At 42.8% G+C, this 27,975-nt stretch overlaps 1 protein-coding gene across 3 annotated transcripts in view; it reads right to left on the bottom strand.

The window, feature by feature from the left end:
• Nucleotides 1-27,975, bottom strand: part of CLSTN1 (calsyntenin 1) — an 80,992-nt gene that overhangs the window by 13,034 nt on the left and 39,983 nt on the right. For 2 of the 3 annotated variants that reach the window (XM_082352961.1, XM_082352963.1), the window contains exons 2-9: nucleotides 25,155-25,277; nucleotides 13,740-13,769; nucleotides 12,371-12,566; nucleotides 10,812-11,020; nucleotides 7,490-7,639; nucleotides 7,192-7,377; nucleotides 3,940-4,188; nucleotides 3,478-3,599 (exon numbers count right to left, since the gene is read on the bottom strand). In XM_082352961.1, coding sequence (XP_082209087.1) covers nucleotides 3,478-3,599; nucleotides 3,940-4,188; nucleotides 7,192-7,377; nucleotides 7,490-7,639; nucleotides 10,812-11,020; nucleotides 12,371-12,566; nucleotides 13,740-13,769; nucleotides 25,155-25,277 — 1,265 coding nt within the window. The remainder of the gene's footprint in view (nucleotides 1-3,477; nucleotides 3,600-3,939; nucleotides 4,189-7,191; nucleotides 7,378-7,489; nucleotides 7,640-10,811; nucleotides 11,021-12,370; nucleotides 12,567-13,739; nucleotides 13,770-25,154; nucleotides 25,278-27,975) is intronic. The other variant, XM_082352962.1, reaches the window with a different exon arrangement.

Genomic DNA, 27,975 nt, shown 5'->3' with positions numbered 1-27,975 from the left:
AAGACCCGATGCAGCCAAAAATAAATATTTAGAAATAATAAATAAATAAATAAATAAATAAAAAGCTTGCCCAATTTACCTTTAAATTCTAAGAAACTGAACCAAGGAGAAATCAAGAGCTAAAACAGACCAGAAACATCAAAATAAATGAAGAAATTACCAAAGATTACCTCCAAAAGAAAAGCAGCTGCTCTTGATAAGTCTGAGGAAACAATTAAAATCTCTCATATTGTATATATGTTTATTATATATGCATAATGTATGTGTGTATAATCACAGATTTCTAAATAAAGAAATTGCACAGTAACTCACTTTTGAGACAGATAAGATCTTAATTTTAGTTTCTTTATTTAAAACAAGTTCTGTAATATATGCTGCTTCAGAAAGTAATTTATATTACACCCCCAGTTTTTAAAATAGTACAGGTTTCTTGGGAAATACCATGAGCATATTCTGAGAAGAGAGTAGGAGAATTAGTATAATTTTTTAATTTCCTTGAAAACACGGTGATTAGGGTAGCAAAACCCCAAACCACAGACAACACCCACGACAATACTGGTGACTAAGTGACTACACGAATGCTGAAACAAGGCGGGTGGAGGGAAGCAACAGGGCTTCTGATCCAGGTGATACCAGAGCGTGTGAAGCCACATTTAAAAAAAAATACTTTATTGAAAACAACAGAAGGGACAGATCAAACCCTAAAGCTAGGGAAAAAAAAAAAAAAAGTCATGCTTTTCAAAGTGTAGGAAAGCTAATTTCATGTAAAACTGAGGAGGGAAAAATGATCACGACTCAATCCCAAAAAGTTTTTAAAAGAAAAAAAAAAAGACAACCAAAGGGAATAACCTCCCTTCAGAGAATGAAACCATACCTGAAAGACATACCTAACCAAAGAGATGAAAATGATAATCTGTTATTTCAAAACACGCTAAAAGACATGAGGAAAATGACAAAACAGAAGAACATAGTTTGTAATTAGAGCAACTCAGAAATGAGGTGACAAAGCACAGGAATGATTTAAACAAAAGGGAAAGATACAGAAAATGGGTAAAGAATATCAACAAAAGATAAGAGGAGCCCCAGAGAGGAAAACCAAAGCAATAGAAGAGAATACTAAAAACTGTAACAAAAACTTTCCTGAAATACCAAAATGTCTGAAACTAGATACTAAAAGGCATACCACATATTTGGGAAAACAGACCTAAAACAACCAAGACATATTCGTAAAATTAAATGACCTTAAAAAAAAGAAGGAAAAAGAAAAAAAAACACATCCCATGGTCATCCAAACAAAAAGACTGAGTGTTTTATAAAGGAAAGAAAGTCAGGTTGTTGTCAGGTTTTAACAGCAACATTTTACATCAGAACTCAATGGAGAAACAGATTTTCTGTTCTTGGAAATCTTACATCGGAGCCAGAGATGTTATATCCAGCCAAAGTGACCTTCAGTATAAAGGCCACAGACAAACTATTAAAACAACATGTAAGAACTCAGGAATTAACTGTTCCCATGAGCCCTTCCTGAGAACACACTTCCTACGACCCAAGTGACCAGAAATCAAGTGCCACAAGGGTGGTGACACTGACCACTGACGGCTGCTTAAATCACAAAGAGAAACAACCCGACGGAGCTTAAACAGATCAGAAATATACAAACCCCATTCTGATCAAGCCTTTAGAGCCCTGTCCCAATTTACAGGGTATAAGGAAGAGACAGGAGCGTGTTTTGTCACCAAAGAAATTCCAAGAGAGAAGAAGAAAATCTACAGATTAAAATAAACTCAAAAGGTCTATCAGCCAATCCCAGCGTATGGCCCCTTATTTGGATCCTGATTCAAACAAACAAATTTGTAAACACGAAAACATCTATGAGACAATTTGAACAAAAAATTATTAATAGTGGAGGTAACAATGAAACAAGGTTGACCAAGAGCTGATAATTACTGAAGCCAGAGTGTGTGGAGTTGTTCCTTACACTCATCTGTCCACTTTTACCTACGTGTGAAATTTTCCACGATAAAGTTTCTAAAACATGTAATCAGAAGAAACTGAATATATGAATGTAGACTGTGGTTACTAAAACAGAACTATACCTAAAATGTCTACCTACATTGCAAAATTTTTTTCTGGATGATACCTTTCTTAGTTTCTTGAAAAAACTGATGACAAAAGTTTCCGAGAAAGAAATGATCTATGTAAATAAAAATTACAACAGTAAGAGATGAACACTGCCAACTGGACAGTCACTTCATCTTTCCACCATCACATACTTTTTTCCTTTCTCATATGTGCTCTTATGTATCTATCTATCTTGCAACTGTTTCAGACAATGTTATATTTTACCAACTACAGGCACATATAACACTATGTCAGCTCTTATCCACAAACTCCATGAGGCAAATAAATTAAGCTCAGGTTTCCTTCTTGTTCCAACTCTAAATCACAAGAGGAAACGACCTGCTGTGATTTTAATGAAAAGGCTTTCTCAGTTTACAGCATCTCCTCATTTCCTGTAACACACTGAATCTTTGCACATGACACTTGATTTTTATCACAGCAACTGTTAGGAAATCAGCTTTGCAAAGATATGACATCATCACAAGAAGTACAATGTGCTCTAATGTTGAAACTATAAATTCCCACGAGCTAATAGTTCATGTGATGTCTGAAAGATGTCAAGATTGCTGGTTCCTTGAATATTTAAAATATCCCATCACACCCCCGAATTTGCTGAGGCACCCAGGGTCCTTGGCACAACTGGGGAGCCAAGGCCTTAAATAATAAACAAATACAAGGACCTCAATCCCAATTTTTAAGCAAGTACTGCTTATCTCAATAAGTTATAACACGATATTTGGGATTTAAATCATATCATTTCTTTATACAGGCACACCTTGGAGATATCACAGGTTTGGTTCCAGACCACACCAATAAATCGAGTATCACAATAAAGCGAGTCTTACGAATTTATTTTGGTTTCCCAGTGCATATAAATTTATGTTTACACTATACTGTGGTCTATTAAGTGTGCAACTGCATTATGTCTAAAAAATAAGTGTGCATACCTTAATTAAAAAATACTGCTCTCTTGTAAAAATAAAATACAGTGTGTGTGTGTGAAAAAAAAAAAAAAGAAAAAAAAATACTGCTAAAAAATGCTAACATTATCTGACAATGCAGGGTTGCCACAAGCCTTCAATTTATAAAAACTGCAATATCTGTGAAGTGCAATAAAATGAGGTATGCCTGTATTAGTATTTTATGTATAAAACACGTACATGTAAAAAAACAAACTTAGGCTTTCAGTAAAAGGGAGTTCAGTGGATTTAATTTGCTGTCCTATTACCCACAGACACAGAAATCATAAAATCTTAAATAAACCCTGCCCATAAACAGCCGGTCCTGTTCACGGTCGCAATGCCCATTTAATCTCTCTGAAAAACATCCATAGCAGTGAGTTTTCCACGCGCTCACCTGATTCAACTTCCAGTGGAATTCTGCAGGTCTGTATTTCTTCTCTTCTGAAGGATCCTGACGGAGGAGGAAAATAAGCCGGCAGCCGTGGACATAGAGTGAATAATGGTGTCGGTTCATATCTGTGAAGAGTAATTCTACTAGTAAACTGCCGACTTAAGACCCAAAGGAGAAATAAAAGCTATTTCTTTAATGGATCTTGAAGACACAGTTTTTATCAGCATGGATGAACTCTCCATGGTGGGCCAAGGCAGGGTTTAGGAAAAAATACGCTTGGCCTTTACTGAGAAGAGGGGCCCAATCCACTGAGTGAAGCTAACAAACGCCCAGAGACCAGCGCAGTGTCTTGAGCACAGAACAACGTGTGTCACCAAGAGCGTGTGGGAGCCTTTAGGGTTAGAATAAGGTGCCCACCTCCAGGCACCACTGCAGCGGGCGCCCCTTACAGCGAAGCTCACCCACCTGTTTTGTCTGAGCTGCAAAGGACTGTCTCCTTCTTCCTGCCAAACGGCCCGTGCCTCATCCACACAGAGATCGTAAAAGGCTCCTTGGGGTTGACGGAAACGATGCCATCTGGGACCCTCACCCCTTGAGTGCCATTGAACTCGAAGACCTGGTCGCTGTCGTGGCCATTGTCAGTGGGGAGGCCGATGGTCCAGTTCAAGGAGCCGCCCGGGGAAGGGAGCAGCTCAGCTGTGCCAGACGCAGCGCCTAAGCAACATGGAGACGCTCACTAGGCATCATGCGACGAACTCAAAAGGGATAAGCATTTCAAAGCCACACTAAGGTACTGTCTTTGTTTGTTTGTTTGTTTTTTTAATTGAACTAGAGTTGATTTACAATGTTGTGTTAGTTTCAGGTGTACAGCAAAGTGATTCAGTTATACATACATATATAAATACATGTATTCTTTTTTTTACATTCTCTTCTGTTACAGGTTAGTACAAGATATTGAGTATAGTTCCCTGTGCTATACAGTAGGTCCTTGTTTATCTATTTTATATAGGGTAGTGTGTATATATTTATCCCAAAGTCCTAATTTATCTCTCCCTCCCCCCCTTTGGTAACCATAAGTTTGTTTTCTATGTCTGTGAGTCTATTTCTGTTTTATAAATAAGTTGATTTGTATAATTTTTTTTAGATTCCACATATAAGTGACAGCATATGATATGTGTCTTTGTCTGACTTACTTCACTTAATATGACAATCTCTAGGTCCACCCATGTTGCTGCAAATGGCAATATCTCATTCTTTTTTATGGCTGAGTAATATTCCACTGTGTGTGTGTGTGTGTGTGTGTGTGCGCGCGTGTGTATACATATATACACACACATATATATACATATCTTCTTTACCCATTCATCTGTCAATGGACACTTAGGTGACTTCCATGTCTTGGTTATTGTAAACAGAGCTGCTATGAACACTGGGGTGCATGTATTAAGGCACCGCTTTTATCTTAATGGTTATACAGTTTGCTAGTTCCAGTTTACTTCTCCTCAAAAATAAGGGTTTTTATTATTAAAAAGATTCATAAATAATAACTATGGATTTTTTTTTTAAAGGAAGAAAAAAAGAGGAGTATAACCTTTAAAAACTGTGAATCACTATGTTGTACAGCAACTATACTTCAATAAAAAAATAAAGAAAAGAGGAAAAAAAAAGAAGCATTACTTGTGATCCCACCGCAATATATCCACTATTAACATCTGGGTATAAACACTTCCAGTCCTTTCTTTATGAATGTACACATATTACTAAAATATGTATAATATGTATGAATATATGTTATAAAATATGTATAATATGAATATATTATAAAAATGGAGTCCTGGGCTTCCCTGGTGGTGCAGTGGTTGAGAATCTGCCTGCTAATGCAGGGGACACGGGTTCGAGCCCTGGTCTGGGAAGATCCCACATGCCGCGGAGCAACTAGGCCCGTGAGCCACAACTACTGAGCCTGCGCGTCTGGAGCCTGTGCTCCGCAACAAGAGAGGCCACGATAGTGAGAGGCCCGCGCACCGCGATGAAGAGTGGCCCCCGCTTGCCGCAACTAGAGAAAGCCCTATCACAGAAACGAAGACCCAACATAGCAATCAATCAGTTAATCAATAAATAAATCAAAAAAAAAAAAAAAAAGTAAGCAGAAACCCATAGGTTTAAAAAAAAAAAAAAAAAAAAAAGCCCAAATCCCAGTCTACTAGAGGGCACACTTCCATTTATAAAAAAAAAAAATGGAGTCCTGCTATGTACATACCTACATATATTCCCAGTAATATTCTTTACAGCATAATTTAAAATGTCTGAATAGCATTTCATTGTATAGAATTTGTGCTGTGATATATTTAACTGATCTGTCCTATGCACACGGAGTTGTCCCTATTTTTTCTCTGTGACAAACCTTGCCTTGATGAGGACTTCAGTGTGTCTCCATGATTATTCCCTTAGGATAAATTCCTAGAAATGGGATACTAAGCCAAAGAACATGAAACATTTTCACAACTTTTGTTACACATTGCCAGGCTCGATTTTCTTTTAAATTCATCCACAGAGGATTCTGCAACCTTTCACAGCCACTGGGCCCTTGACTTCTCTATTCCTAGCGGCAGCATGACTTGGCTGGGACAGCCTGGTCTTTTGAGTATCATATGATCTTGGTCCAAATCCCAGCTCGGCCACTTCCTAAAAGTGTGACCTTGGGCAAGCGACTCAGCCTCCCTCGGTCTCCACTAATTCTTCTGTAAAGACGAGGCCAATGCTACCACCTTTGTAGGCCTGATGGGAAGATTAAATGAAATAACACATGTGGAAGGACCTAGCGTACAGTAAGCACTCAAATAGAAAATTCTTTCTACCTTCAAACTGTTCTGCTGAGAGAATGTTCATTTAATACCATAAAAAATAATGGCATTATGAGAAAGTACGTTTTTTACACTATACTTACATAGTATAAAATAGAAAATATTCCAGACCTCTTTACTTACATACATTTAGGTACATGATTATGAATATTTGGATTCAGAATCAGGATGAGCCAGCAGAGAATATACTTTTCCCCTTTTGCTTATTCTTCATATGACAATTTCCAATTATGAAAGAAAACTGGTTGCCTAAATCTAACTGTCGTTATCACTTAGTGAAAAGACAGATGAGTACTGGAAAATGCTCCCTACAAAAGGCCCTTCCAAGCATCAAGAGGCCACTGAAGTTACTGGTGTTTTACCACCGGCCAAGTGGAACATTCCTCCTCAGCATTTTCCCCGAGAGACATCCATACCTCACCTTTACCTCATCCAGACAAACCAGAAAAATATCCAAACTGACGGTGAAGATGGAGAACTAGCCTTGGGTCAGATTTGCGATCATTCTGTCTCTCAGCTGCTCCACACCTTGTTTGTGGGACATAAAGACTATAAATTCGATGCAGGTTTCCTTAGTTTTCATTTTCTACTTCACGTTTGCCAAAAGCTATTGCATTACCTATAGCTTTTTTTTTCCTTCAGTCCTTACATAAACGTCTCATTTCATTTAAAGCTCACTCCACTTACAGAATGCCTATTTTGATGATTCTCAATGCACGTTAGAGAAATACTTGCTTCAAATCAGTGGTTCTTAAAATGCACAGACACACACACACACCACACACACACACCACACACACACACTTCTGAACAGACTTCTAGGGGGTTCAGGGCCCCTCTCTCGCCTCCTTACCACAGAGCCGGTGAAGGGACTTCTCGGAGTAGGTGTCGCGGTCACAGCCCTTCCCTATGTGGCTGGTCTCCAGCTCCACCGTCACCTGTACTGAGGCCACTGATTCGTCACATGTCTCCAGGTGGACGTTTGGGAAGAGCGCCAAAGCACCGGTGCCAGGCTCGTACTCGACCCTGTTGTTCCATCCTGTGTGGGCCCACACACGGGCGGCGGGGGGGAAGAAAACTCCTGTTAGGTCTCCGTGGTGAACAAGTTTTCAGAGCTGGTGTGACAGCAGCAGAGAGACAGTGAGGCTCACCTTGCCACCCAGGGGTGCAGGTGGGCTTGATGCTGATCTTCACCAAAACATCTTCTGTTGCCCTCTTCTTCCCGCAGTCGTAGGCCGTGACTGTCAGCTTGTACTGCTGTGCTTTCCTGTAGCTCAGCTTCTCTGTGTTTTTTATATAACCTGCCAAGAGGAAAAACAACAGTGAGAACCCAAACCCATTCTGCTTCTCTCTTCTGACTTTTTTTTTTAAATTGACGTATAGTTGATTGTGTCAGTTTCAGGTGTACAGCAAAGTGATTCATATATATATATATATATATATATATATATATTTTCCTGATTATTTTCAAACCCACTGTTTTTGACTTCTGTCGTCCTATGCTGAAACACAAAATGCACGTGCTTTCAGCCCTGGAAACACTGACATAGAAATAAACTGATGCTTGAGATAATTAACATTCATGCTTTCCTGAGCTTGAACACACACTAAATCCACCTTGAAGGATTGTTTAAGCAGAGGAATGAGTCTACAGAATTCAGCCTCCATTTATTCTTATAGCTGTATTTGGTTTTATATTTAAGATTTAAGAGTTAACATGTAAGAGAATAAAAGAGACAAAATAATTCAAGTATTTCAAATATTAAATACAAGATGGAGGGCTTCCCTGGTGGCACAGTGGTTAAGAATCCGCCTGCCGATGCAGGGGACACAGGTTCGAGCCCTGGTCCGGGAAGATCCCACATGCCGCGGAGCAACTAAGCCCGTGAGCCACAACTACTGAGCCTGTGCTCTAGAGTCCACGAGCCACAACTACTGAGCCCGTGCGCCACAACTACTAAGCCTGCGCTCTAACGCCCACGTGCCACAACTACCGAAGCCTGTGCACCTAGAGCCCATGCTCCGCAACAAGAGAAGCCACTGCAATGAGAAACCCGCGCACCGCAATGAAGAGTAGCCCCTGCTCGCCGCAACTAGAGAAAGCCCGCGCACAGCAACGAAGACCCAACACAGCCAAAAATAAAAACAAATAAATAAATAAATTTATAAAAATACAAGATGGAGCTGCATTAAATACTTCTTGCTAAAAGATTTACTTTGTTAGAGAGAGATTTCCTACCCTCAGCCAGTAGAACAGAAGCCTGCTTTTTGAACATGAGTGCAAATGTCTGCAAAGTGTTTGCAATGTCCATCATTTCATCAAAGATTCTGGACTATGCATTAACAATGGAGACACCATGGCATCATCAAGAAGCCATAACCTAATAAAGAAGCTGTGCTCCAGAGTAAGTTAATTCTAGTCAATTACTAAGGATGGCGGGGTGTCTGGCAGCGAGGTATCAACCTTCATCTTCAAGACGAGGCAGAAAAGTCAAATCTGATGGAGAACAGAAAACGAAACTGACCAAGAGGCAGTCTCATTCGGACGCACGCTGACAGAAAGGTAGGGAGATAAAAAAATAAAAACACCTTAGGTGGGGGATTTTTATTAGATTTTGGTGGGAAAGGAAAAAGAGGATCACCCTATAAGAGAACACAAGATTTGGTGCCAGAAAAGAGGCTTTCAGGGGACAGAGTAAAAACTTAAACGTGACCTAAATAGACATTTCTCCAGACATAGATGGCCAAAAGGTACATGCATGAAAAGATGCTCAACATTGCTAATTATTAGAGAAATGCAAATCAAAACTACAATGAGGTATCACCTCACACCAGTCAGAATGGCCATCATCAAAAAGTGTACAAATAATAAATGCTGGAGAGGGTGTGGAGAAAAGGGAACCCTCCTACACTGTTGCTGGGAATGTAAATTGGTGCAGCCACTATGGAGAACAGTATGGAGGGTCCTTAAAAAACTAAAAATAGAGCTACCATATGATCCAGCAATCCCACTCCTAGGCATATATCTGGAGAAAACCACAATTCAAAAAGATACAGTGCACCCCAATGTTCATTGCAACACTGTTTACAATAGCCAGGACATGGAAGCAACCTAAATGTCCATCGACAGATGAATGGATAAAGATGTGGTATATGTGTACAATGGAATATTACTCAGCCATAAAAAAGAATGAAATAATGCCATTTGCAGCAACATGGATGGACCTAGCAGTTATCATACTAAGTGAAGTAAGCCAGACAGAGAAAGACAAACATCATGATATCCCTTAAATGTGGAATGTTTAAAAAAAATTATACAAATGAACTTACATACAAAACAGAAATAGACCCATAGACATAGAAAACAAACTTATGGTTACCAAAGGGGAAGGGGGGGAAATAAATTAGGAGATTGGGATAAACATACACATACTACTATATATAAAATAGGGCCTCCCTGGTGGCGCAGTGGTTAAGAATCAGCCTGCCAGTGCAAGGGGCAAGGGTTCAAGCCCTGGTCCAGGAAGATCCCACGTGCCACGGAGCAACTAAGCCCGTGCGCCACAACTACTGAGCCTGCGCTCTAGAGCCCATGAGCCACAACTACTGAGCCCACGTGCCACAACTACTGAAGCCCACGTGCCTACAGCCCGTGCTCCACAACAAGAGAAGCCACTGCAACGAGAAGGCCGCGCACCGCAACGAAGAGTAGCCCCTGCTCACCGCAACTAGAGAAAGCCTGTGCGCAACTACGAAGACCCAACGTAGCCAAAAATAAACAAATTAATTCAAAAAAAAAAGTTAAAAAAAAATAGATAACCAACAAAGACCTACTGTATAGCACAGGGAACTATAGTCAATATTTTGTAATAACATATAAGGGAAAAGAATCTAAAAATATATATATATATATAAAACTGAATCACTTTGCAGTAACGCCTGAAACTAACACAACACTGTAAATCAACTACACTTTAATTAAAAAACAAAAAAACTTAAATGTGAGACAGACACACCAAGTTAGGTCTTGCTATGGACTGAATGTGTGTGTCCCCCCAGATTCTTATGTTGAACTCTTGACTCTCAATGTGATGGTAGTAGGAGGTGGGGCCTCTGGGAGGTGGTGAGGTTTAGACGAGGTCATGAGGGTGGAGCCCTCATGACGGGCCTAGTGTCCTTACAAGAGAAAGAGACTAGAGCTTTCTCCCTGCCACGAGAGGACACAGCAAGAAGCAGGTCCTCATCGACGTTCGGCACCTTGATCTTGGACTTCTCAGCCTCCAGAACTGTGAAAAGTTAAGTGTCCGCTGTTTGGCTCCCCAAGTTTATGGTATTTTGTTAGAGCAGCCTGAACGGACTAACTGTGAGTTTCACCGAAGTGCAGACGAAGTTTGGGTTTGAAGCCGACTGGCACAGAGGGGCTGCCTACCCCATCTCCCCCGCAGCGAGGAAAGAACACTCCTGGGTGCTCACCATCTTTGTCGACAGCGAATGGCACATCCGGGGTGACGATTTCATAGCTGCAAATCTGGCTGAACTGGGGCGAGCAGTCTGCGTCCGCCGCCTCCACCCTCAGGACGCTGTCATACTGCTTCCCCTCTACCACCGTGGCTTTGTAGGACTTCTCCTTGAACACAGGTGCATATTCGTTCACGTCATTCACCTGAATATGGACAGTTGCTCTGGAAGAAGCGGGGAGGGGAAAGGCTGTGTGTTTTGCTTGTTTTTTTACCCCAAGAATAAAATTCCGCCCTATTCTTAAATTTCCTTTAACTTTTAAAGTTAAAATAAGAATCTGGTTGATTCTTCCAAGTCCTAGTGAGTAAGAGAGCTGGTAAAAAGGCAGTAATATGAAATAAGAGACTTGGGATTTTCTTGACAATGTGTGGCAGGGCTGGCAGAAGGGAGATAAAACTATATCAGACATCTGTTTGCTCTCCAATCAAATAGTTAAAAATATTTTGTTGCAAAATCCAGAAAAAAATTAGGAAGAAGGGTTAAGAAGTACAGAGAGAAGATGGGAAATGATGAGCATTAAAACAAGTTCTGCCCTGCTTCTAAGGAATAGAGACCATCAGGAACCCACTGCTGGGATAGCATCCACTGCTGACCCAACAAATGAAGGACCTCTACTTGCCCTTCCTGGTTCCATGTTCCATCTCCCCAGCCTGGGCACAAGAAAACTAGGGCATCATCAGACCAGGCTACAAACAGAAAACTGTCAGTCTCATGTGCTACTGACCAGGGCACGTTTCTGAATCAGACGAGGTCCCTGACTGAAATGAGGTCTTTTTCAAGGAAAATGATAATATCACATTTTGTAAAAAGGATGAGGCATGATTCACTGGCACGCAGCCCTCGCACTGTTCACCAAGGCCCTCCACACCCCAAAGCTACCCATCCGTCCTGACCCTCACAATGGGTTACGCGACCTCACCTCACCTATGTATCCTCCTTCCTTAGCCAACACACTAAGGAGAAACTGAGACACGACAAAATTAAATTTGCCTCATGTCGAAGGGCTAGTAAGTGGCGGAGAAAAGACTAGAAAAAGGCTAAATCCAAGTCTTGTTCAATCTTCTCTGTTACACCAGTAGTTCTCAACTGGCAGGAACGATGTGAACACACCCAGGATGGGGTGCAGAAGTCAGCTTTCTTCCACCAGCTCAAAAGCGTTTCATGCCCTTTAAATTTACAGAAAAAAAAAGATACACGTAACAACAAAATATCTTCCTCTGGGAAAAAGTAGGCTTTTTGAATTTTCACTGTAAGGCCCTAGTTTCTTTACTAGAGTATCTGGTGGGATAAAATTACTCATTTGTTCATTTATTCAACACCTACTATGTGCCAGGCACTTGCTGGGAGCCATACACAAGGGTAAACAGGATACCTGCCCTCAAAGAGCTTACAATCTCACTGGGGACAACTGGAAACTAGCCTCTGCCTCATGTTTCAAAAACAAGAAGTCTTGGGGCAGCGGCAACTGTCACCACTTTCCTTACACACACACGCTCTTTGTCCAGCTCACTTACTTATGAGACTTTTTCACGTTGGCCCCATCGGGCCCCTTGCCGCAGTCGTAGGCCTGGATGGTGAATGTGTAGTCTTTCTGGAGTTCACAGTCCAGTTTCTCTTTTGAGCGAATGATTCCCTCGCCAGTGGATTTATCCACCACTACCGCATCAAAGGGGACATTCTGCCCATGAATTTTAAATCCACAAATCTCACCTAGGGAGTCAAAACAGCATGGGTTAGAATTTCCGCCACACAAACCCCGGGCACACTCCCCTCCTCCCCCAAAGAAAATAAACAACAACAATTTGGCAGCCAGGGGTTTAGGGGGTCTGTGAACAAAGCAAGGGCACTTGTGCTTGGACGGGGGGTAAGTTCCGGGGCTTTAGTAAAAAGAAGCATGTTCTGGCTTTCCAAGCAACTTGTTTAAACTTTGCATCCATTCATGCAGGAATACAAAAGAGAGAAAGAGAAAAAATATAGACAGGCATTTCACAGGAGTACTTAAGAGAGCTCCAGGGCAAAGTAGTTTCATTAGCAAACAGCCAAGGCCTGATAACACGGAGAAACTGCCCAGCTACCTGGCAGGGCTGGGCAGCTATTTTGATTTGGACCAGAGAGGAGGTAGAAGGCACAGTTAAGTGTTGAGAGAGGAAGAAGCGTGAGGCATAGGTTCAGCACCATTATTACAGAAAGTCTGTCAAAAAAAAAAAATATATGTATCGAAGAAACAAGTCTTCCTGTGCAATGAGCCTGGCTAAAATTAGGGAATCAAAACAAACTACTGAATGAGAAAAAGGTAGAAATACCAACTTTTCAGGCATCCATTTCAACAGCTATCAGCTACGATTAAGATACAGTTTCCATTCTCGGGAGGGATTTGCTAGACTTGCCTTTGTTTCAGACTTTATCCTATCAGACCTGAAAAAGAAGCCTGCCTGGGAACGTAAGCACCTCCAAGTTGGTCTACAAGCTTAATTAGGAGTTAAAATCTAGGTTTCCATTCTGGTCTATGGGAGAATACATATAAATACTTTGATGTATGTATAAAACTTCAGAGAGTATATTTCACATAAAAATAAAACTGAACTCTTCCAAAATTACAACTAGTAGAAAATGGTTACAAAGTGAATCTCTTAAATCCAATTTTAAAAAAAGGAACAGGATTATCCATATAGTTCAAATGGATGTCTGATTTCCAGATATTTCTAACCAAGGGTTTGGTTACATACAATTTCCATCAATATACTTAAAAATAGAAACAAAGTAGGAGAATAAATAGGGGTAAGAGAACATGACATTTCTTCTGTTTAAGGGCTGATTCCCAATTTTATAAACAAAGTTAGTGGGTTAATGTTCATAAGAGGCATAGAAAGAACCCTTTATCACCTTCTTTGGTGACTGTCACCTCAAAACTCTCTAAAGGGAGAAAAGATAAACCCATGTCAGTAACACAGGAAAGAAGGAAGCCGAAACAATAAGGAAAAAAATAGTCAAAGATGCACATATTACATAGAAAAGGTTGACATAATTTAACAACAAATTCAGTAGCCAGCTTTAGCAAAACTGCATCTTCAGTAACAAAACATCTCTATGAATCCAACTTACCACAGATTACACTAGCCTAGTGATAAAATACTGCTATCAAGTCTCTTCACACCCTCAGGTGTCATGAGGATTTTTCTCATCATGACTGCTTTGATGATAACGGTTTCTAAGTAAGTCTACTTGTTATTTTACAGTTTTCGGATTTTCATTTTCAAGCTAAGTTCTCAGTGGCTAGATTCTGGTAACATTCAACTCGTCGTTAGATTTAACAAAACAGTTGAAGGAAAGGGTTTTATTTTAACCCTTTGTTCTTGAGCTGAATAATAATGTGTTCTCACCTAAAGTACCCAACCAAGGCAACAAATACAAAGCCCTCTTCCAATGGAACATACACTTAAATGCGAACTGAAACCAGATTCCGTACTAACTGCAGTGATGCCACAACAATCACGGCTTTTATTTCGTGAAAACAGCTGTTCTCCCAAGTCAATATAAATGCTGCTCACCTCACCCTATGACCCCTACAGAGCAGACACGAGAAGATCAGGTGTCCCTCTCCCCGGACTCAGCGTGGCCTCGCTGGGGAAACCGTCCCTCCCCCCAGAGGTTACACAGCCTCAATTCCCTGCCTTTTTTTTTTTTTTTTTAATGGTTTTACCACATATTTGCATATCCCTCAACAGTGTTGTTTATTTTTGAGTTTCAAAACATGGCCATCATACGGTGTGCAATTTTTGTGACTTGCTTTTTCACTCGACCTGTTCCAACCGTGTGTGTCTGAGATGCCTTCGTCCTTGTTGGCATATGCAGTCACATAGTTCATTCACTCTCACGAGCACGCACAGGGAGAACCCAATGAGTTAAAACATAAGCGCTTAAAACATTGCCCGGCACAAAGAAAGCGCTCCGTGAACGTTTGCTGTCACTGTAATTATTTCCCATTGTGTGAACACACAGTAACTCCAGTGTTTTGCTGTGTATGAACAAGGCTACGGTGGGTCCTTCTGTCCTGCCTCCTGGGCACATACGCAGGCTCTCTCCAGATCTGTGCTGCCCGGTACAGGAGCCCCTAGCCACATGGGGCTGCTAAAAATTGAACTAAAATTCATATTTTAGTGCGTGATATTAAAAACTCAGTTCCTCGGTCGCAGTGGCTGCATTTCAAGGGCTCAACAGCCACGCGTGACTAGTAACCACTGAATGGGGACATGGACAGGGCATTCCACCACCATCGCAAGCTCGACAGGCCAGCGCTGCTCAGAGTGGTGGGGGCAAACCCGCAGGTCAAGTCCAGCCAGGGCATGATTTTGAACGGCCTGCGAGCTGAAAATGGCTTCTGTGTTATCACTTCATGACACAAGAAACTTACATGAAATTCAAACTTCAGTGTCCATAAGTGATGTTTTATCAGGACACAGACCTGCTAATGTCTTGTCTAGGGCCGCTTTCCCCTCCCCCGATAGTGGCACAGTTGGGTCACTGCCGAAGAGACCCTGCGGGCTGCAAAGCCTCAAACTCTCACTACCAGCTTTTTACAGAAAGGCTGGTTGACCACTGCTCTAGAATCCACCATGAGCAGAACTGCTGGGTACCAGCTGTGTCCAACTGTTTTCCAAAATGCTCAGTCACTAGATTACATTCACACTTTTTGGGTGCATACCAATACAGCACAGTACATGTTAAGATAAATCAAGTTGCCCTGCTTTAATTCAGAGGTAACGTCTCGGTTTTTGACTTGGAGTTTGCTGTTCTGAAGAGAAAATGGTGAGGCCGTCTCACATCACTCACCGTGACAGCATGTGCTTTCCCGACAAGGCAGCTGTGTAGGCAAGTGAGATTTAAGACCCTGGGATGAAGCGTCTGACCTGGGTGATGCCGCCCACTTGGTGCATTGCTGAGTAAGAGTTTAACGACACTCATCATTCAGGCAATGTCCTTGAGACTGTTTCTGAGATTACGAGGAGAGTGGAACTGTTTGCCAAAAGCTGAAACTCCCTCAGTCACTCCTTGGGGCTATCAGGCTAGGAGGAGGGGGAGGGAGGACCTCGAGGGTAGGAAGGCACTGGGGTGTTTCCAGTCTATACTTCAGGTGTCCGGGGAAGGCTGCATTGATAAGGTAACGTCAGAGTAGAAACCAGAGGAAACTAAGGGAGCAAACCACATGCTCATCTGGGGAAGAGTTCCACACAGAGGGAACAGCGAGTGCAAAGGTCCTGAGGCAGACCTGGGCCTGGCCCGGCTCAGGAACAAGGAGGCGTGTGCTGCTCAGTGGCCGAGCACAGGGGAGGACAAAAGATGAGGTGAGATACAGACAAGCAACTTGAAGCTACGGCAGTTACTACACAATTGCAGCTTCTCCCCCAAGGGAGGAGGGCATGACTGGAGAGTTTTGAGCAGAGAAATAAATAAATACGGCTCATAGTCTGAAAGAATCCACCTGACTGCTGTGCTGAAGATAAGTCTGTCAGAGGGCAAAGGTGGATGGATACTGGAGTGACCCAGGCAGAGATGCTGAAGGACAGACCAGGAAGAACATGGGACGGTGGGAAGTGGTCAGGTGGGTTTTGAAAGTAAGGCCAAGGCCGAGGGATTCTGAGTGAGAAACTGCAAAGGATGAAGTTGCCTTCAGCCGACATGGGAGAAACCATGGAAGGAAGGTCTGGAGGGAGGAATGGGAGTTTGTACTTCAGCTTTGAACATGTACCTCTACTACAATTTGTTACGGAATAACACCTCAAACGGATGATTATCAAATCTAAGAAGAGACGTTATTTTGAAACTCATGTATTTCCAGGCTGCTCTCTAGAAGACAGGATCTATTTACAATGAAAACAGCAAAAACGTACATGTGTTATCTTCCCCACATACCCCACCGATTGTACCTAAGTCACTACTCAAATGGGCTACATCATTAGGATCTGGTGCCTCAGATCCATGATGCTCATTACACAGCTAGGTCAACTGCGTCCTTTCGCCTGGAATGACTTAAAAACCATCTCGCCGGCCGGCAGCTCGACACAGCAGGGGCAGCACGAAGTTCACCCCGGGCAGACCCGGGCTTTCCGTACCACCTGCGTGGCCTCCGTGTCTCTGCTGGGTCTTCTAAGCCATCGTCTGCAGACTGGCCAGTACACGCACTTCTCGGGGTCCATCTACTCGTCCAACCGGGGACCCCGATTCTAATGAGGAAGACGGATCCGACTGGAGCAGGCGAGGGGCGAGTGAATGAGTTAAAGCGACCGCAGTATTTCAGATGAGATCTGGTGAGGGCTAGACTGAGGCGGTGTCAGCAGGAAATATTTAAGGGATTTTAGGAGGATCGACAGGACTTTCCAACCCACTGGGCAGAGAGGGTGAAAGGGTTGGGAGGAACGTCCGGGTTTTCAGCTGATGGTGCCCTTTAGGGAACTGAGGTGCAGAGAAAAGAGGAAAAGATTCACGAAAAAGGTGTTTGGCCTGTTTATCCCAAGCAAACTTCTTGCTAGTTTGTTTGTTGGAGGATTTTAAAGCCCCACATTAATCTCTTTCATCCATACAAAATTCACTGGATGCAGATAAAGACCTTTCTCTTTAACATAACTACAGTCACATTACACAGCCAACAAAATGAACAATAATCCCTTGGATATTTTCATAGGGAGTATCCTACTGCCTCTCATTCAGTTTATCATTTTCCTCCTCCAAACCAGGGACCAATTTCTGTCAATAATTCTCCTGGGAGCTGATCTTTCTAAACTTCCAAGTGGTCGTTGATTCATTCTTCTCCCCTCTCCCTCACACTTGTGTGTACAGTTCTCCTAGTGACACACATATGACCGTTACATACATGTGGTTACGCAGGAGCCGCATGTATCAGGTGGAGCTGCACCATGGCGGTGACACAGAAAGCGCACCTCTGCCCTTTGCATCCTCAGGCTGCTCTCCCAGACTCAGCCTTCTCCCAACCTCAGCAAAGAAGGACCCCTCAAAATCACCTCTCGTATTCTGTTTTCTTTCTGTCCTGTTCCTTCCCACTCAATCCACACCACGCACCATTGCTCCGCTAGATAAATCTACCTACAACCCTGCTCCCGTCATATCTGAAATGCCCCACCAGGTTTCCTGGACGACCCCTCTAGCTATGATGGCCTCAGAATGGACCAAACCCTCCCCTGTCTCTCTCCACTCTTCATTCCCTTAAGATCATCTAAAATAGTCAAAAGAATTTTTAAAAAGCAAAACATAAAAATATAACAACGGATGAACCCAGCAAAGTAGAGATATGACTTCTCGCTACCCAGCTGCATCCAAGTTCTTGGCTGACAGTGTTTTCTCTTCTGTCCCTTTGGTTTCTGGCTGGCCTGGCATTCTTTCTCCGTCTTCTTCCAAATCTGAATTTGGTCTCAAACTCTTCCCCAAATGAGAGGGGTGTCTCTAGAGCCTCTCCTGTGGCCTCACTAGCTCTGGTGCCGTCCTGCCCTCACACCACACTGCTAATGGAGATCATGGGCGCCAGCTCCAACACTTACGGCTCGGGAACTCCCTGGCGGTCCAGTGGTTAGGACTCCACGCTTTCACTGCAGGGGAAAACAGGTTTGGTCCCTGGGCAGGGAACTAAGATCCCACAAGCCATGACATGGGGAAAAAAAAAAAAAACACCACTTGGGTCCTCTGGTGGCAACAGATATCCATTCCAGCTAACTCAGCAAAAGGGCCTTCACTGAAGAGCCACTGGGAACTCATGGAATTGACTGCAGGCCAGAGAAAGGGACTTAGGACACTGTCAGAAACCAAGGCAGCTTGAGAGACCAGCAAAGAGGAGCCACAACAGTCCCAGAGCAAAATGGTCTGGACAGGAATGAATGTGACCACACCTGGTATCAGCGCCTTTGTCCCTCTGCTTGATATTCACATTCCAAGAGGGAGCATCTGGTCAGCCCTGCTAGGGTCATGCATGTGCCTGGCTGGGGAAAGCAGGGTAATGGGTTGTAGACGCACCAATCTGGACCCAACAGGAAAGAGACCAGGGGCTGTTAAGGGAAAATGGACACTTCCTGAGCAGCAAGTGTCCACTACAACGTCTCTGCTAATCCAACTCTCCTCCCTAACCCACTTCTCTCTCCTTGGCGTCTCTCCACACCCACCAGCTGGACATCCAGGCTGACTCTTATTTATGGCGACTTTTGACTTCCTTGCTTACTGGTCCAGGCTAGTTTCTAGAACAAGCTCACGTGTGGCTCTAATCAGAACAGTTTTTCAAGATACCTTAAAAGTACAAAAAGCATACACGCAAGGGTTATGTCCTCCAAGCTCTTCAGACTACCGCAATGGCTCTCAAATTTCAGTGCGCCAAGAACTGCCTGAGAAGCTCGTTGAAAATGTAGTCTGCCAAGCCCCATTCCCAGAGCTTCTGACTCAGCAGCTCTGGGGCAGAGCTCAGTAATCTAACAAGCGCTGCCAGGTGGCTCCAATGCAGATGGGCTGCAGTGTGAACTTGAGAGACTGGCCCATCTGTGGTTTCCAAACCTCACGGGCTGGTTACAGATTTCTAAACTGTGCTCCTGCAAGTACAGACTCACACAGGCAAGAGTAGAACAGGGGAACCTGCACTCAACGGATGGGCGCCAGCACCATCTGGATGAATGTATTAGGTTAAGCCACACGAAAATGCCATTTTTGTATGTTGAAAATGTCAAAATATTTGAAAAAATGGAATGTCAGAAATTTTATGTGATTCAGCCTAGTATAAGGCAGTAATCAGCTGAGTAGCTGTTTTAAATAAGTCAGGATCCGGATGTCAGGACAGAAACTTGATTAGCAAACCACGTGCAAGGTAACACCCCATCCATTCAGCTTAACAACACAAACTGTGCAGCCCTGAGCTCACTCCCAACCCCCTGCTCCTCCACAAGCCACACGAGCTAACTACTCACCCACCTCTTTGGAAGCCCTGCCAGCTCCCACCTCTGCCCCAGCCTCCCCTCCGCCCTTCACTGCCCATGGACCTCCTTCCCATCCTTGACAGGAGCTCAAGCCTGCCTTTGGAAATCACCTCCTTTCCTTTTTTTTTTTTTTAATTTATTTATTTATTTTTGGCTGTGTTGAGTCTTTCATTTCTGTGTGAGGGCTTTCTCTAGTTGCGGCGAACGGGGGCCACTCTTCATCGCGGTGCGCGGGCCTCTCACTATCGCGGCCTCTCTTGTTGCGGAGCACAGGCTCCAGACGCGCAGGCTCAGTAGTTGTGGCTCACGGGCCCAGCTGCTCCGCGGCATGTGGGATCCTCCCAGACCAGGGCTCGAACCCGTGTCCCCCGCATTGGCAGGCAGGTTCTCAACCACTGCGCCACCGGGGAAGCCCCCCTTTCCTTTTTTAACCCCCATCACCTTGCCTTTTCATGAACTCCAGTCCACACCGCACTGCCTCTCTCACCTGATACTGAACTATAAACATCCTGGCAACCCTGCTTAACTCTCTGACAATGCTGGTTTTGCCTTCCCACCTAGATGATCAGTGTTTTGAGAAATGCTTTTTTGCATTCTCTGGAAGACTTAGCAAAGCTACCTCATATTTAATGATTATTGATCTCAAACCTTTCCTGGAGGCAAATGCATCCAACATGAGTTCACTCTAGTCAGTAACTGTTAATAGGAAGTTTCTGTCCTGACATCCGGATCCTTACCTATTTAAAACGGCTACTCAACTGATTATTGCCTTATGCTAGGCTGAATCACATAAAATTTCTGACATTCCATTTTTTCAAATATTTTGACATTTTCAACATACAAAAATGGCATTTTCATGTGGCTTAACCTAACACATCCAACTCATTGCTGCAAACACAATGCCAGCCCAGTTGCACATGCTGAAAAAGCAAAACTGGGCAGAGATGTGTGGTAGTGAAGCCCTATGGAGAAAAGTAGCACAGATCTGAGTTGGTTCTAATATCAACAAAAGTAAAGTTCCCGTTCTTGCCCTGAAATTTCTTTTGGATTCCATTCGTATCATAATTGTTTTAACTAATCTTGTAGAATGTCTGTACTCAGTCTGGGAGGGCAGGAAAAAGAATGCTTCTGGAACCACCTACTAAAGGGAAGAGCTTCAAAAAGGGGGGCGGGGGTGCAGGGTGTTCAGCTTCCGATACAGGCAGTGAAGAAGGGGTAACCGTCAAACCAGCAACAACGTGGCCTGTGAAGTGGTCCCAGCTTTTAACTCCCCATTAAATATATAAAACGTACAATACATGTTCTTACCCTCACCTCTACTCAGGCTTTCAGCAGATTAAGGAAAAGGGGCTGAATAAGGAATTGAGTCGTTTCGATTTCCTAAGATACATGACAAATACCAAGACTTTATTCTCTTAGTTTCACCCCCAAGAAAACAACGTGGGCCAGACCCTATGTGCTCCACATGAATGTCTGATGAGTGACAATTTACAACACACTTTGGTGACTAGGCTTCCCACATTACACAGGTATTTATTTCGGAGGCTGCACGAGTAATCTCCAGTGGTTACCCACACACAGGTCCTGTGATGGGATGAGATTGTGGACCACAATGTTTACAACGTTGTAAAGTCAATATCATGAGAGCTGACCCGGTGGAACTAAGAATCACGCTGCAGTCAGACCGCCTGGCTCGAAGGCAGCGCGGCTGTTTGTGAGCTGTGTGATCTTGGGCAAACTCACTCTTTCCTTCTACAAATATTTATGGAAGCGTCAACTAGTCCCAGGTGCTGGTCTAGGGACCGGGGATTAAATGGAGAATACGGTAGTCATGCTGCTGACAGACATGCTCTGAGTCTCCGTTTCTTCATATGGAAAATGGGGGCATGAGAGTACCCTCCGCATGAGATTGCTGGAAAGAATCAGACAAAGTAAGTGTGCAGAGCCCTGAGAACACCCTCGGCCACACCGAAGAGCTCAGTAAATGTCAGATGTGCCCGCTGCCTCCACCACCACCATCATCATGATGTCAAAATAAACTCAACGTCACCACCAAAACCAACCTAAGATCAAAATAAGGCTCCAGACCTAGCCTCTGCTTTACCCAAAAGTTATTTAAGAAATCAGTGAGAAAATGGAACACTATGAAGACTATTAGAGAAAGATGGAAAACCGGTTCTCACAGAATGTTAAGTAAAGAACTATTTTTAAAAGATTCATAACAGCAGCAGCAAACACTGTACACAGCACCTACTACATAGCAGGCATTGTTTTAAGCTCTTCATGTTTATACATAAATAAGTTAATATTCCCCAAACCCTGTAAGGTATGTGATATTATCCTCATTTTACAAGTGATGAAAAGTGAGGCACAGAGATGTTACGTAATTTGCCCAAAGCCACACAGCCAGTAAGTTTCAGAGCCAGGATTCAAGCACAGGCTGCTGGCTCTAGGGTTTGTTTTCCTACGTACCCGTCTGCTACAGCCTCGTGGGGGCAGTGTTCTGTATAGCAGCTTGATGGGTAGTTGGATGGGTACCATGGCAACAGAAGAGGGAAGGAGACAGGTGTTCCCTTCCCTGGGCTGTGCAGCTACTCACTTTGGTAGGATGAGGACCATGCTTCATGGTCCTCATAGAAGAGTAGATGAGCATCAATTCCACCCCTGGGTGTATAACCAAGAAAACTGAAAACTGATGTCCACACAGAAACTCGTACACGAATGTTCACAGCAGCATTATTCACAATCACCACAAAGTGGAAACAATTCTGATGCCCATTACTGATGGATGAATGAATGAAATGTGGTCCATCCGTACATCGAAATATTATTTGGCAATAAAAAGGAATGAAGGACATGCCACAACATGGGTGAACCTTCAAATCATCACGCTAAGTGAAAGACGCTAGTCACAAAAAGCCACATGTTGTATTTATATGAAATATCCAGAATAGGCAAATCCATAAACAAGTAGTAGACTAGTGGTTGCCAAGGGGAGTGATTGCTAGCAGGTGCAAGGGTTTATTTTTGGGGAGATGAAATGTTGTGGAACTAGACAGTGGCTGATGGTTGGACAATCTTATGAATATATTAAAAAACCAGTGAACTGTGTACTTTAAAAGCTGTATACATTATGGTACATGAATTGTATTTTAAAAAAAAGAATGTAAGAGCAACTGTGCTCCCCTGTGAAAACCTCCAGAAGGAAAATACTTACTTTTTCTGTCCACTATGGCAAATACAATCAAGTTACCACTATACTTGGCTCTAAAGTGCTTCTCTATATAGTTTTTTAAAATCCCAGTATATAACTTTGGCACATCAATAAAAAAATACCTGAGAATCTCTAAAAACATAAAACTTTATAAGTATTATTTCATTCACAATAATACATTAAGTTTTGATAAATGACCCAATAAAATTAAATCCAACAAGAAAGAAAAAATAAGTAACTTTATTAATATGACTTCAAAGTTAGTATTCAATGTACACTTCATTTCCTACTTCCCTTCCTTTGTAACCTTCCTGTGGTGCCATATACAGCATCACAGTGAAGAGCCATCCTGCCTGGGTTGGAATCTGGCCTCTGCCACACACTAGCTGTGTGACCCAGAGCAGGTAAGTTAGCTGCTCTGTGCCTCGGCTTCCTCTTTTTAAAACAGGGGTGGCAGGAAGCATACTTACCTCAAAAGGTTGTTGTGGATTAAACACAAATGCGTATTTGTAAAGCACTTACAACAGTGCCTGGGACACAAAATGCTTTATGAGTGTTATGTATCACGAGTGATGTAATGGGACAGAGCTCCACCAGCAACAGGACTGGACACAGATGAGAATTCATAAAGAGAGGCCTGGGGGAGTAAATACAGAACTCCTGACTGCAATCACTTCTCAGAATGCATGAGATGTCAGAGATGTACAAGTCCCCTCAGAAACATGAGCTAGATAACCCTATTAAGGTTATTTACAAGGCACTGAAACGTCACACCCATAAGGAGGAACTGCATATAATAACCAAAGGTGTTGCATGCAAAGTGTGTGTATATATGTATATGCAAACACTCAAAAATCTAGCTATTCACAGAGGAAACCACTAGGTAATGCTAAAAATGATTTTAAATCGGGGGCGGGGAGGAACAAACAAACAAAAAAATCCCCTTGGCTACCAGACAGATACTGTACGCCTAGCACAGAGCGCTTCCTCTACCATCCATCTAACTGGATTTCTGTCTAAAAAACAATAAACAAGTAAAACTAACTGTAAAGGTCTGTCTCTGCCACTGACTCCAATACCATAAGCTGCTTCTCGGGTTACTTTCCTGGAAATGGGATGTGGCACTTGAACAGAAAGAAGAACAAACTCATTTTTTAGATAGCTCTTCAGAGGCAGCCTCGCATTCACTGCCGCCATTTACCATACTAAATTTAATGTATGGAATGATCTACACGAGCTACTGAATTTTTCTCATTTGTCCCGAGGCAAACAGAACAAACAGAAATTTTGTTCTGAAAAAACATCATGCTGAAACTGCTCTTTAAAAATTAACTTCACGATGTCAATTCTGACTATGAGGCAAAGAAAGGGTGAAGCAGCCCGTTCCTCCACAAGTTAAGGAAGTTACTATGGCCCCGACGTAAAGCAAGGACAGTTCTGATTTGCAAAGTGCTACTGAATGTTAGCAAAGCAGCAAATCTCCAAAGCAACCCTAGAGATTTGTCCCTATAAACACTTAGCTGACAATCTTATGAAGTAACTCAAGTTAAAAATTTACTGAAAGTAAAATCTAAGCCAAAAGAATTCATTTATAAAAGATTGCTCAATGTCTTTAAATAAGTCTTTTCAGGTAACTGAAACCTAGGCAGTGCAAGGAAAATCTTGAGCCGTAATTACCTAGATCCTTGCCGTGCATGGACCAGTAGCACCAGGGAACAGGTTAGAAAGGCAGAATCCCAGGTCGTCCCAGACCCACTGTTATCTAAGCTTCCATTTTTTTTTTTTTTTTTAAGGTTGCATTTAACACGATCCCTGTGCTCTGCATGAATGCTAAAGTCTGAGATGCACTGGTCTCGATGCTCTCTCTCTGGTTACATCCAGACAAGGAACGCAGTGATGCAATTAAATATTTTGCTTTTCAACAAGTACAGGCTTTCAGGGGGGGGTCAGGTACGCCCAACTCTTAAAATTAAAAGGAAAAAAAAATGGTACATGGGGGCCACACACAACCCTTAGCTATCAAGACATTCTCAGAAGGGCTCAGAAACAACCCAAAGGGGACGTGTGAAATGCTTCCCACAAGCCCAAACTCATGGGGAGTGAACAAAGACACGCCGGTACCTGCAAAGCGCAGAGGTGCATCTTTGTCCAGGGCGATCAGGGGCGGGTCGAGGAGCACGGTGCTGTCACTCTCCGTGACTAAGCCGTGATACGTGGGCTCCAGCCATGGCTTGTGCTTGTTGACTGTGTTCAAAAACAGAAAAAGGAGAAAGGACATAGGCCAGGTTAGAATTATTATTTTCAACTCGACTGCTTTTGAAGACACACATCCATTATTAAAACAATAAAACTCTCATGAGTTTGGAAGGCCACGCTACTATTTTTTTTGTGGCAAAGTTTGGTATCAACGCCCAAATGGGATGAAATCCTAAATTCTAAAGTGATGTAGAAATTATCTGAGGCCATGAAGCAACCAAAAATAAGAAATAAATTGCTCTAGAAATTGAAAGAAAGAAAAAAGATTGATGGTTATGGACGTTATCATATCTTACTACCTCTGTTTTCAGCCTCTCTTAGAAAAGTTACAAATAAAATATGTTGTTTCTTGGATTAAGAGATACAAACTAAACAAGGTCCTACTGCATAGCACAGGGCACTATATTCAGTATCTTCTAATAAACTATAATGGAAAAGAATCTGAGAAAGAATATATATTTGGTAGGACAAAAAGTTTGTATGGATTTTTCTGTAAGATGTTATGGAAAAACCCGAATGAACTTTTTGGCCAACCCAATATATAAAGAATATATATATAAAAGAATATATATATACACATATATTTTTTATATATATAAAAAGACAGAATCACTTTGCTGTATACCAGAAACTAACACATTGTAAATCAACCATACTTCAAAAAAAAAATTTTTAAGACAAACTACTACGTATAAAATAGATACGCAACAAGAATATATTGTACAGCACAGAGAAATATAGCCATTATTAGGTAATAACTTTATTTTTGTAATTTTTTAAAATGTATTTATTTATTTTTGGCTGCTTTGGGGTCTTCGTTGCTGCGCGCAGGCTTTCTCTAATTGTGGCAAGCAGGGGCTATTCTTCGTTGCGGTGCATGGGCTTCTCACTGCGGTGGCTTCTCTTGTTGTGGAGCACGGGCTCAGCAGTTGTGGCTCACAGGCTCTAGAGCACAGGCTCAGTAGTTGTGGCACACGGGCTTAGTTGCTCCACAGCATATGGGATCTTCCCGGACCAGGGCTCGAACCCGTGTCCCCTGCATTGGCAGGCAGACTCTTAACCACTGTGCCATCAGAGAAGTCCCTAGGTAATAACTTTAAAGGAGTATAATCTAAAAAATACTGAACCACTATGTTATACACCTGAAACTAATATTGTAAATCAACTATACTTCAATTTTAAAATGTTATTTCTTTATGACAATAATAATACATTATTTATTTAAAATTAGCATTACAAACAAAAACATAAAAGAGGTGAAATAAGACTTATGAATATAAAATTACAAATATGAGGTATTAAAAGAAAATGAAATGCAAAATTTCTGAAAAACTTGACTGAAAACACAGTGTTCAAGAAAAAACCCCTTTCGGGATTTCCCTGGTGGCACAGTGGTTAAGAATCCACGTGCCAATGCAAGAAACACGGGTTCGAGCCCTGCTCCGGGAAGATCCCACATGCTGCGGAGCAACTAAGCCCGTGCGCCACAACTACTGAGCCTGCGCTCCAGAGCCCGCGAGCCACAACTACTGAGCCCACGTGCTACAACTACTGAAGCCCCCGCGTGCCTAGAGCCCGTGCTCCGCAACAAGAGAAGCCACCGCAATGAGAAGCCCGTGCACCGCAACGAAGTGTAGCCCCCGCTCGCCACAACTAGAGAAATCCTGCACGCAGCAACGAAGACCCAGCACAGCCAAAAAAAGCCCTTTGGGATCGGGCCAGCCTGGACTCAAGAGTCCAGTTCTCCTCTGTTATTTGCTGTGTGACCTGGAGCATATAGCTGACCTCTCCTGATCTCAATTTCCTCTTTTATGAACCAGGGACACCCCACAACCCACAGGGCTGGGGTGGATAATCGGAGAAGCAGTGTTTTTCCTACTCAATTAGGCACTAGCACTGCTACTTTTGTTTTTCAGGTAAGAACATCTGCTCTGGCAGTCCGCTTACCTGAGAAAATGAATATGTAGTTTCTGTCCATTTCGTTCTGCCCCGGGCTTTGCCCCCAGGGAGGTCTGTGCTGCAACTTTCCCTGGTTGTGGACACCAAGCCCCTCCCCGGGTTCCTATCTCCACCAGCTTGTTTTGGGCTCATCTCACAGTTGGAACCTTTCAATTTTCCTTTTACTTTCACCTTCTGAATGTTCACATTATAACCTCAGCGTGTGTAATTAACCATGGAATGACTCCTGAAGCTGATCTGATTAAAAGGAATGTTATGAAACTTTATTTCCACGCAGTTGGTGCCTATTTCTTGAATGAACTACCCAGATTCTCTTCCGTAAGTTTAAGTCAACCCAGAAGTAACTGAAAATAAATTTAAATGTTTAACCATGTTTAATACAATGTGACCATGATGAGATACTACTTTTTTCGCTGTTGTGTGATGATGGGAGAAAGTGCGGGTCAAAAGCACCTGAGCCTCACCTGCACTTAACTCCCTCGCGACCTACTGGAGGACCAGTGCACTCACAGGTGAGATTCCAAACGAGGAGGCGTGTGCAGGCCTATGTCTGCAAGGGGGGGAGAAAAGCTACCATCTCTCTACTTAATGACGCATCCACCAGGCATTTTACACATGCTGCATCCAAACCAAGAGCAAATCCCTCTGCCTTCATCTTCAAAGTAAACCCAGACCCACGGGGAGTTGGTTAAAGGGTATAGAGTTTCGGTTTTGCAAGATGAAAAGA

The sequence above is a fragment of the Balaenoptera borealis genome, assembly GCF_965194805.1.
Source record: "Balaenoptera borealis genome assembly, chromosome: 1".
In the NCBI taxonomy this organism is placed as follows: Eukaryota; Metazoa; Chordata; class Mammalia; order Artiodactyla; family Balaenopteridae; genus Balaenoptera; species Balaenoptera borealis.
Note: the sequence above shows the minus strand (reverse complement) of the source record. Positions and strands in the feature narration are given on the sequence as shown.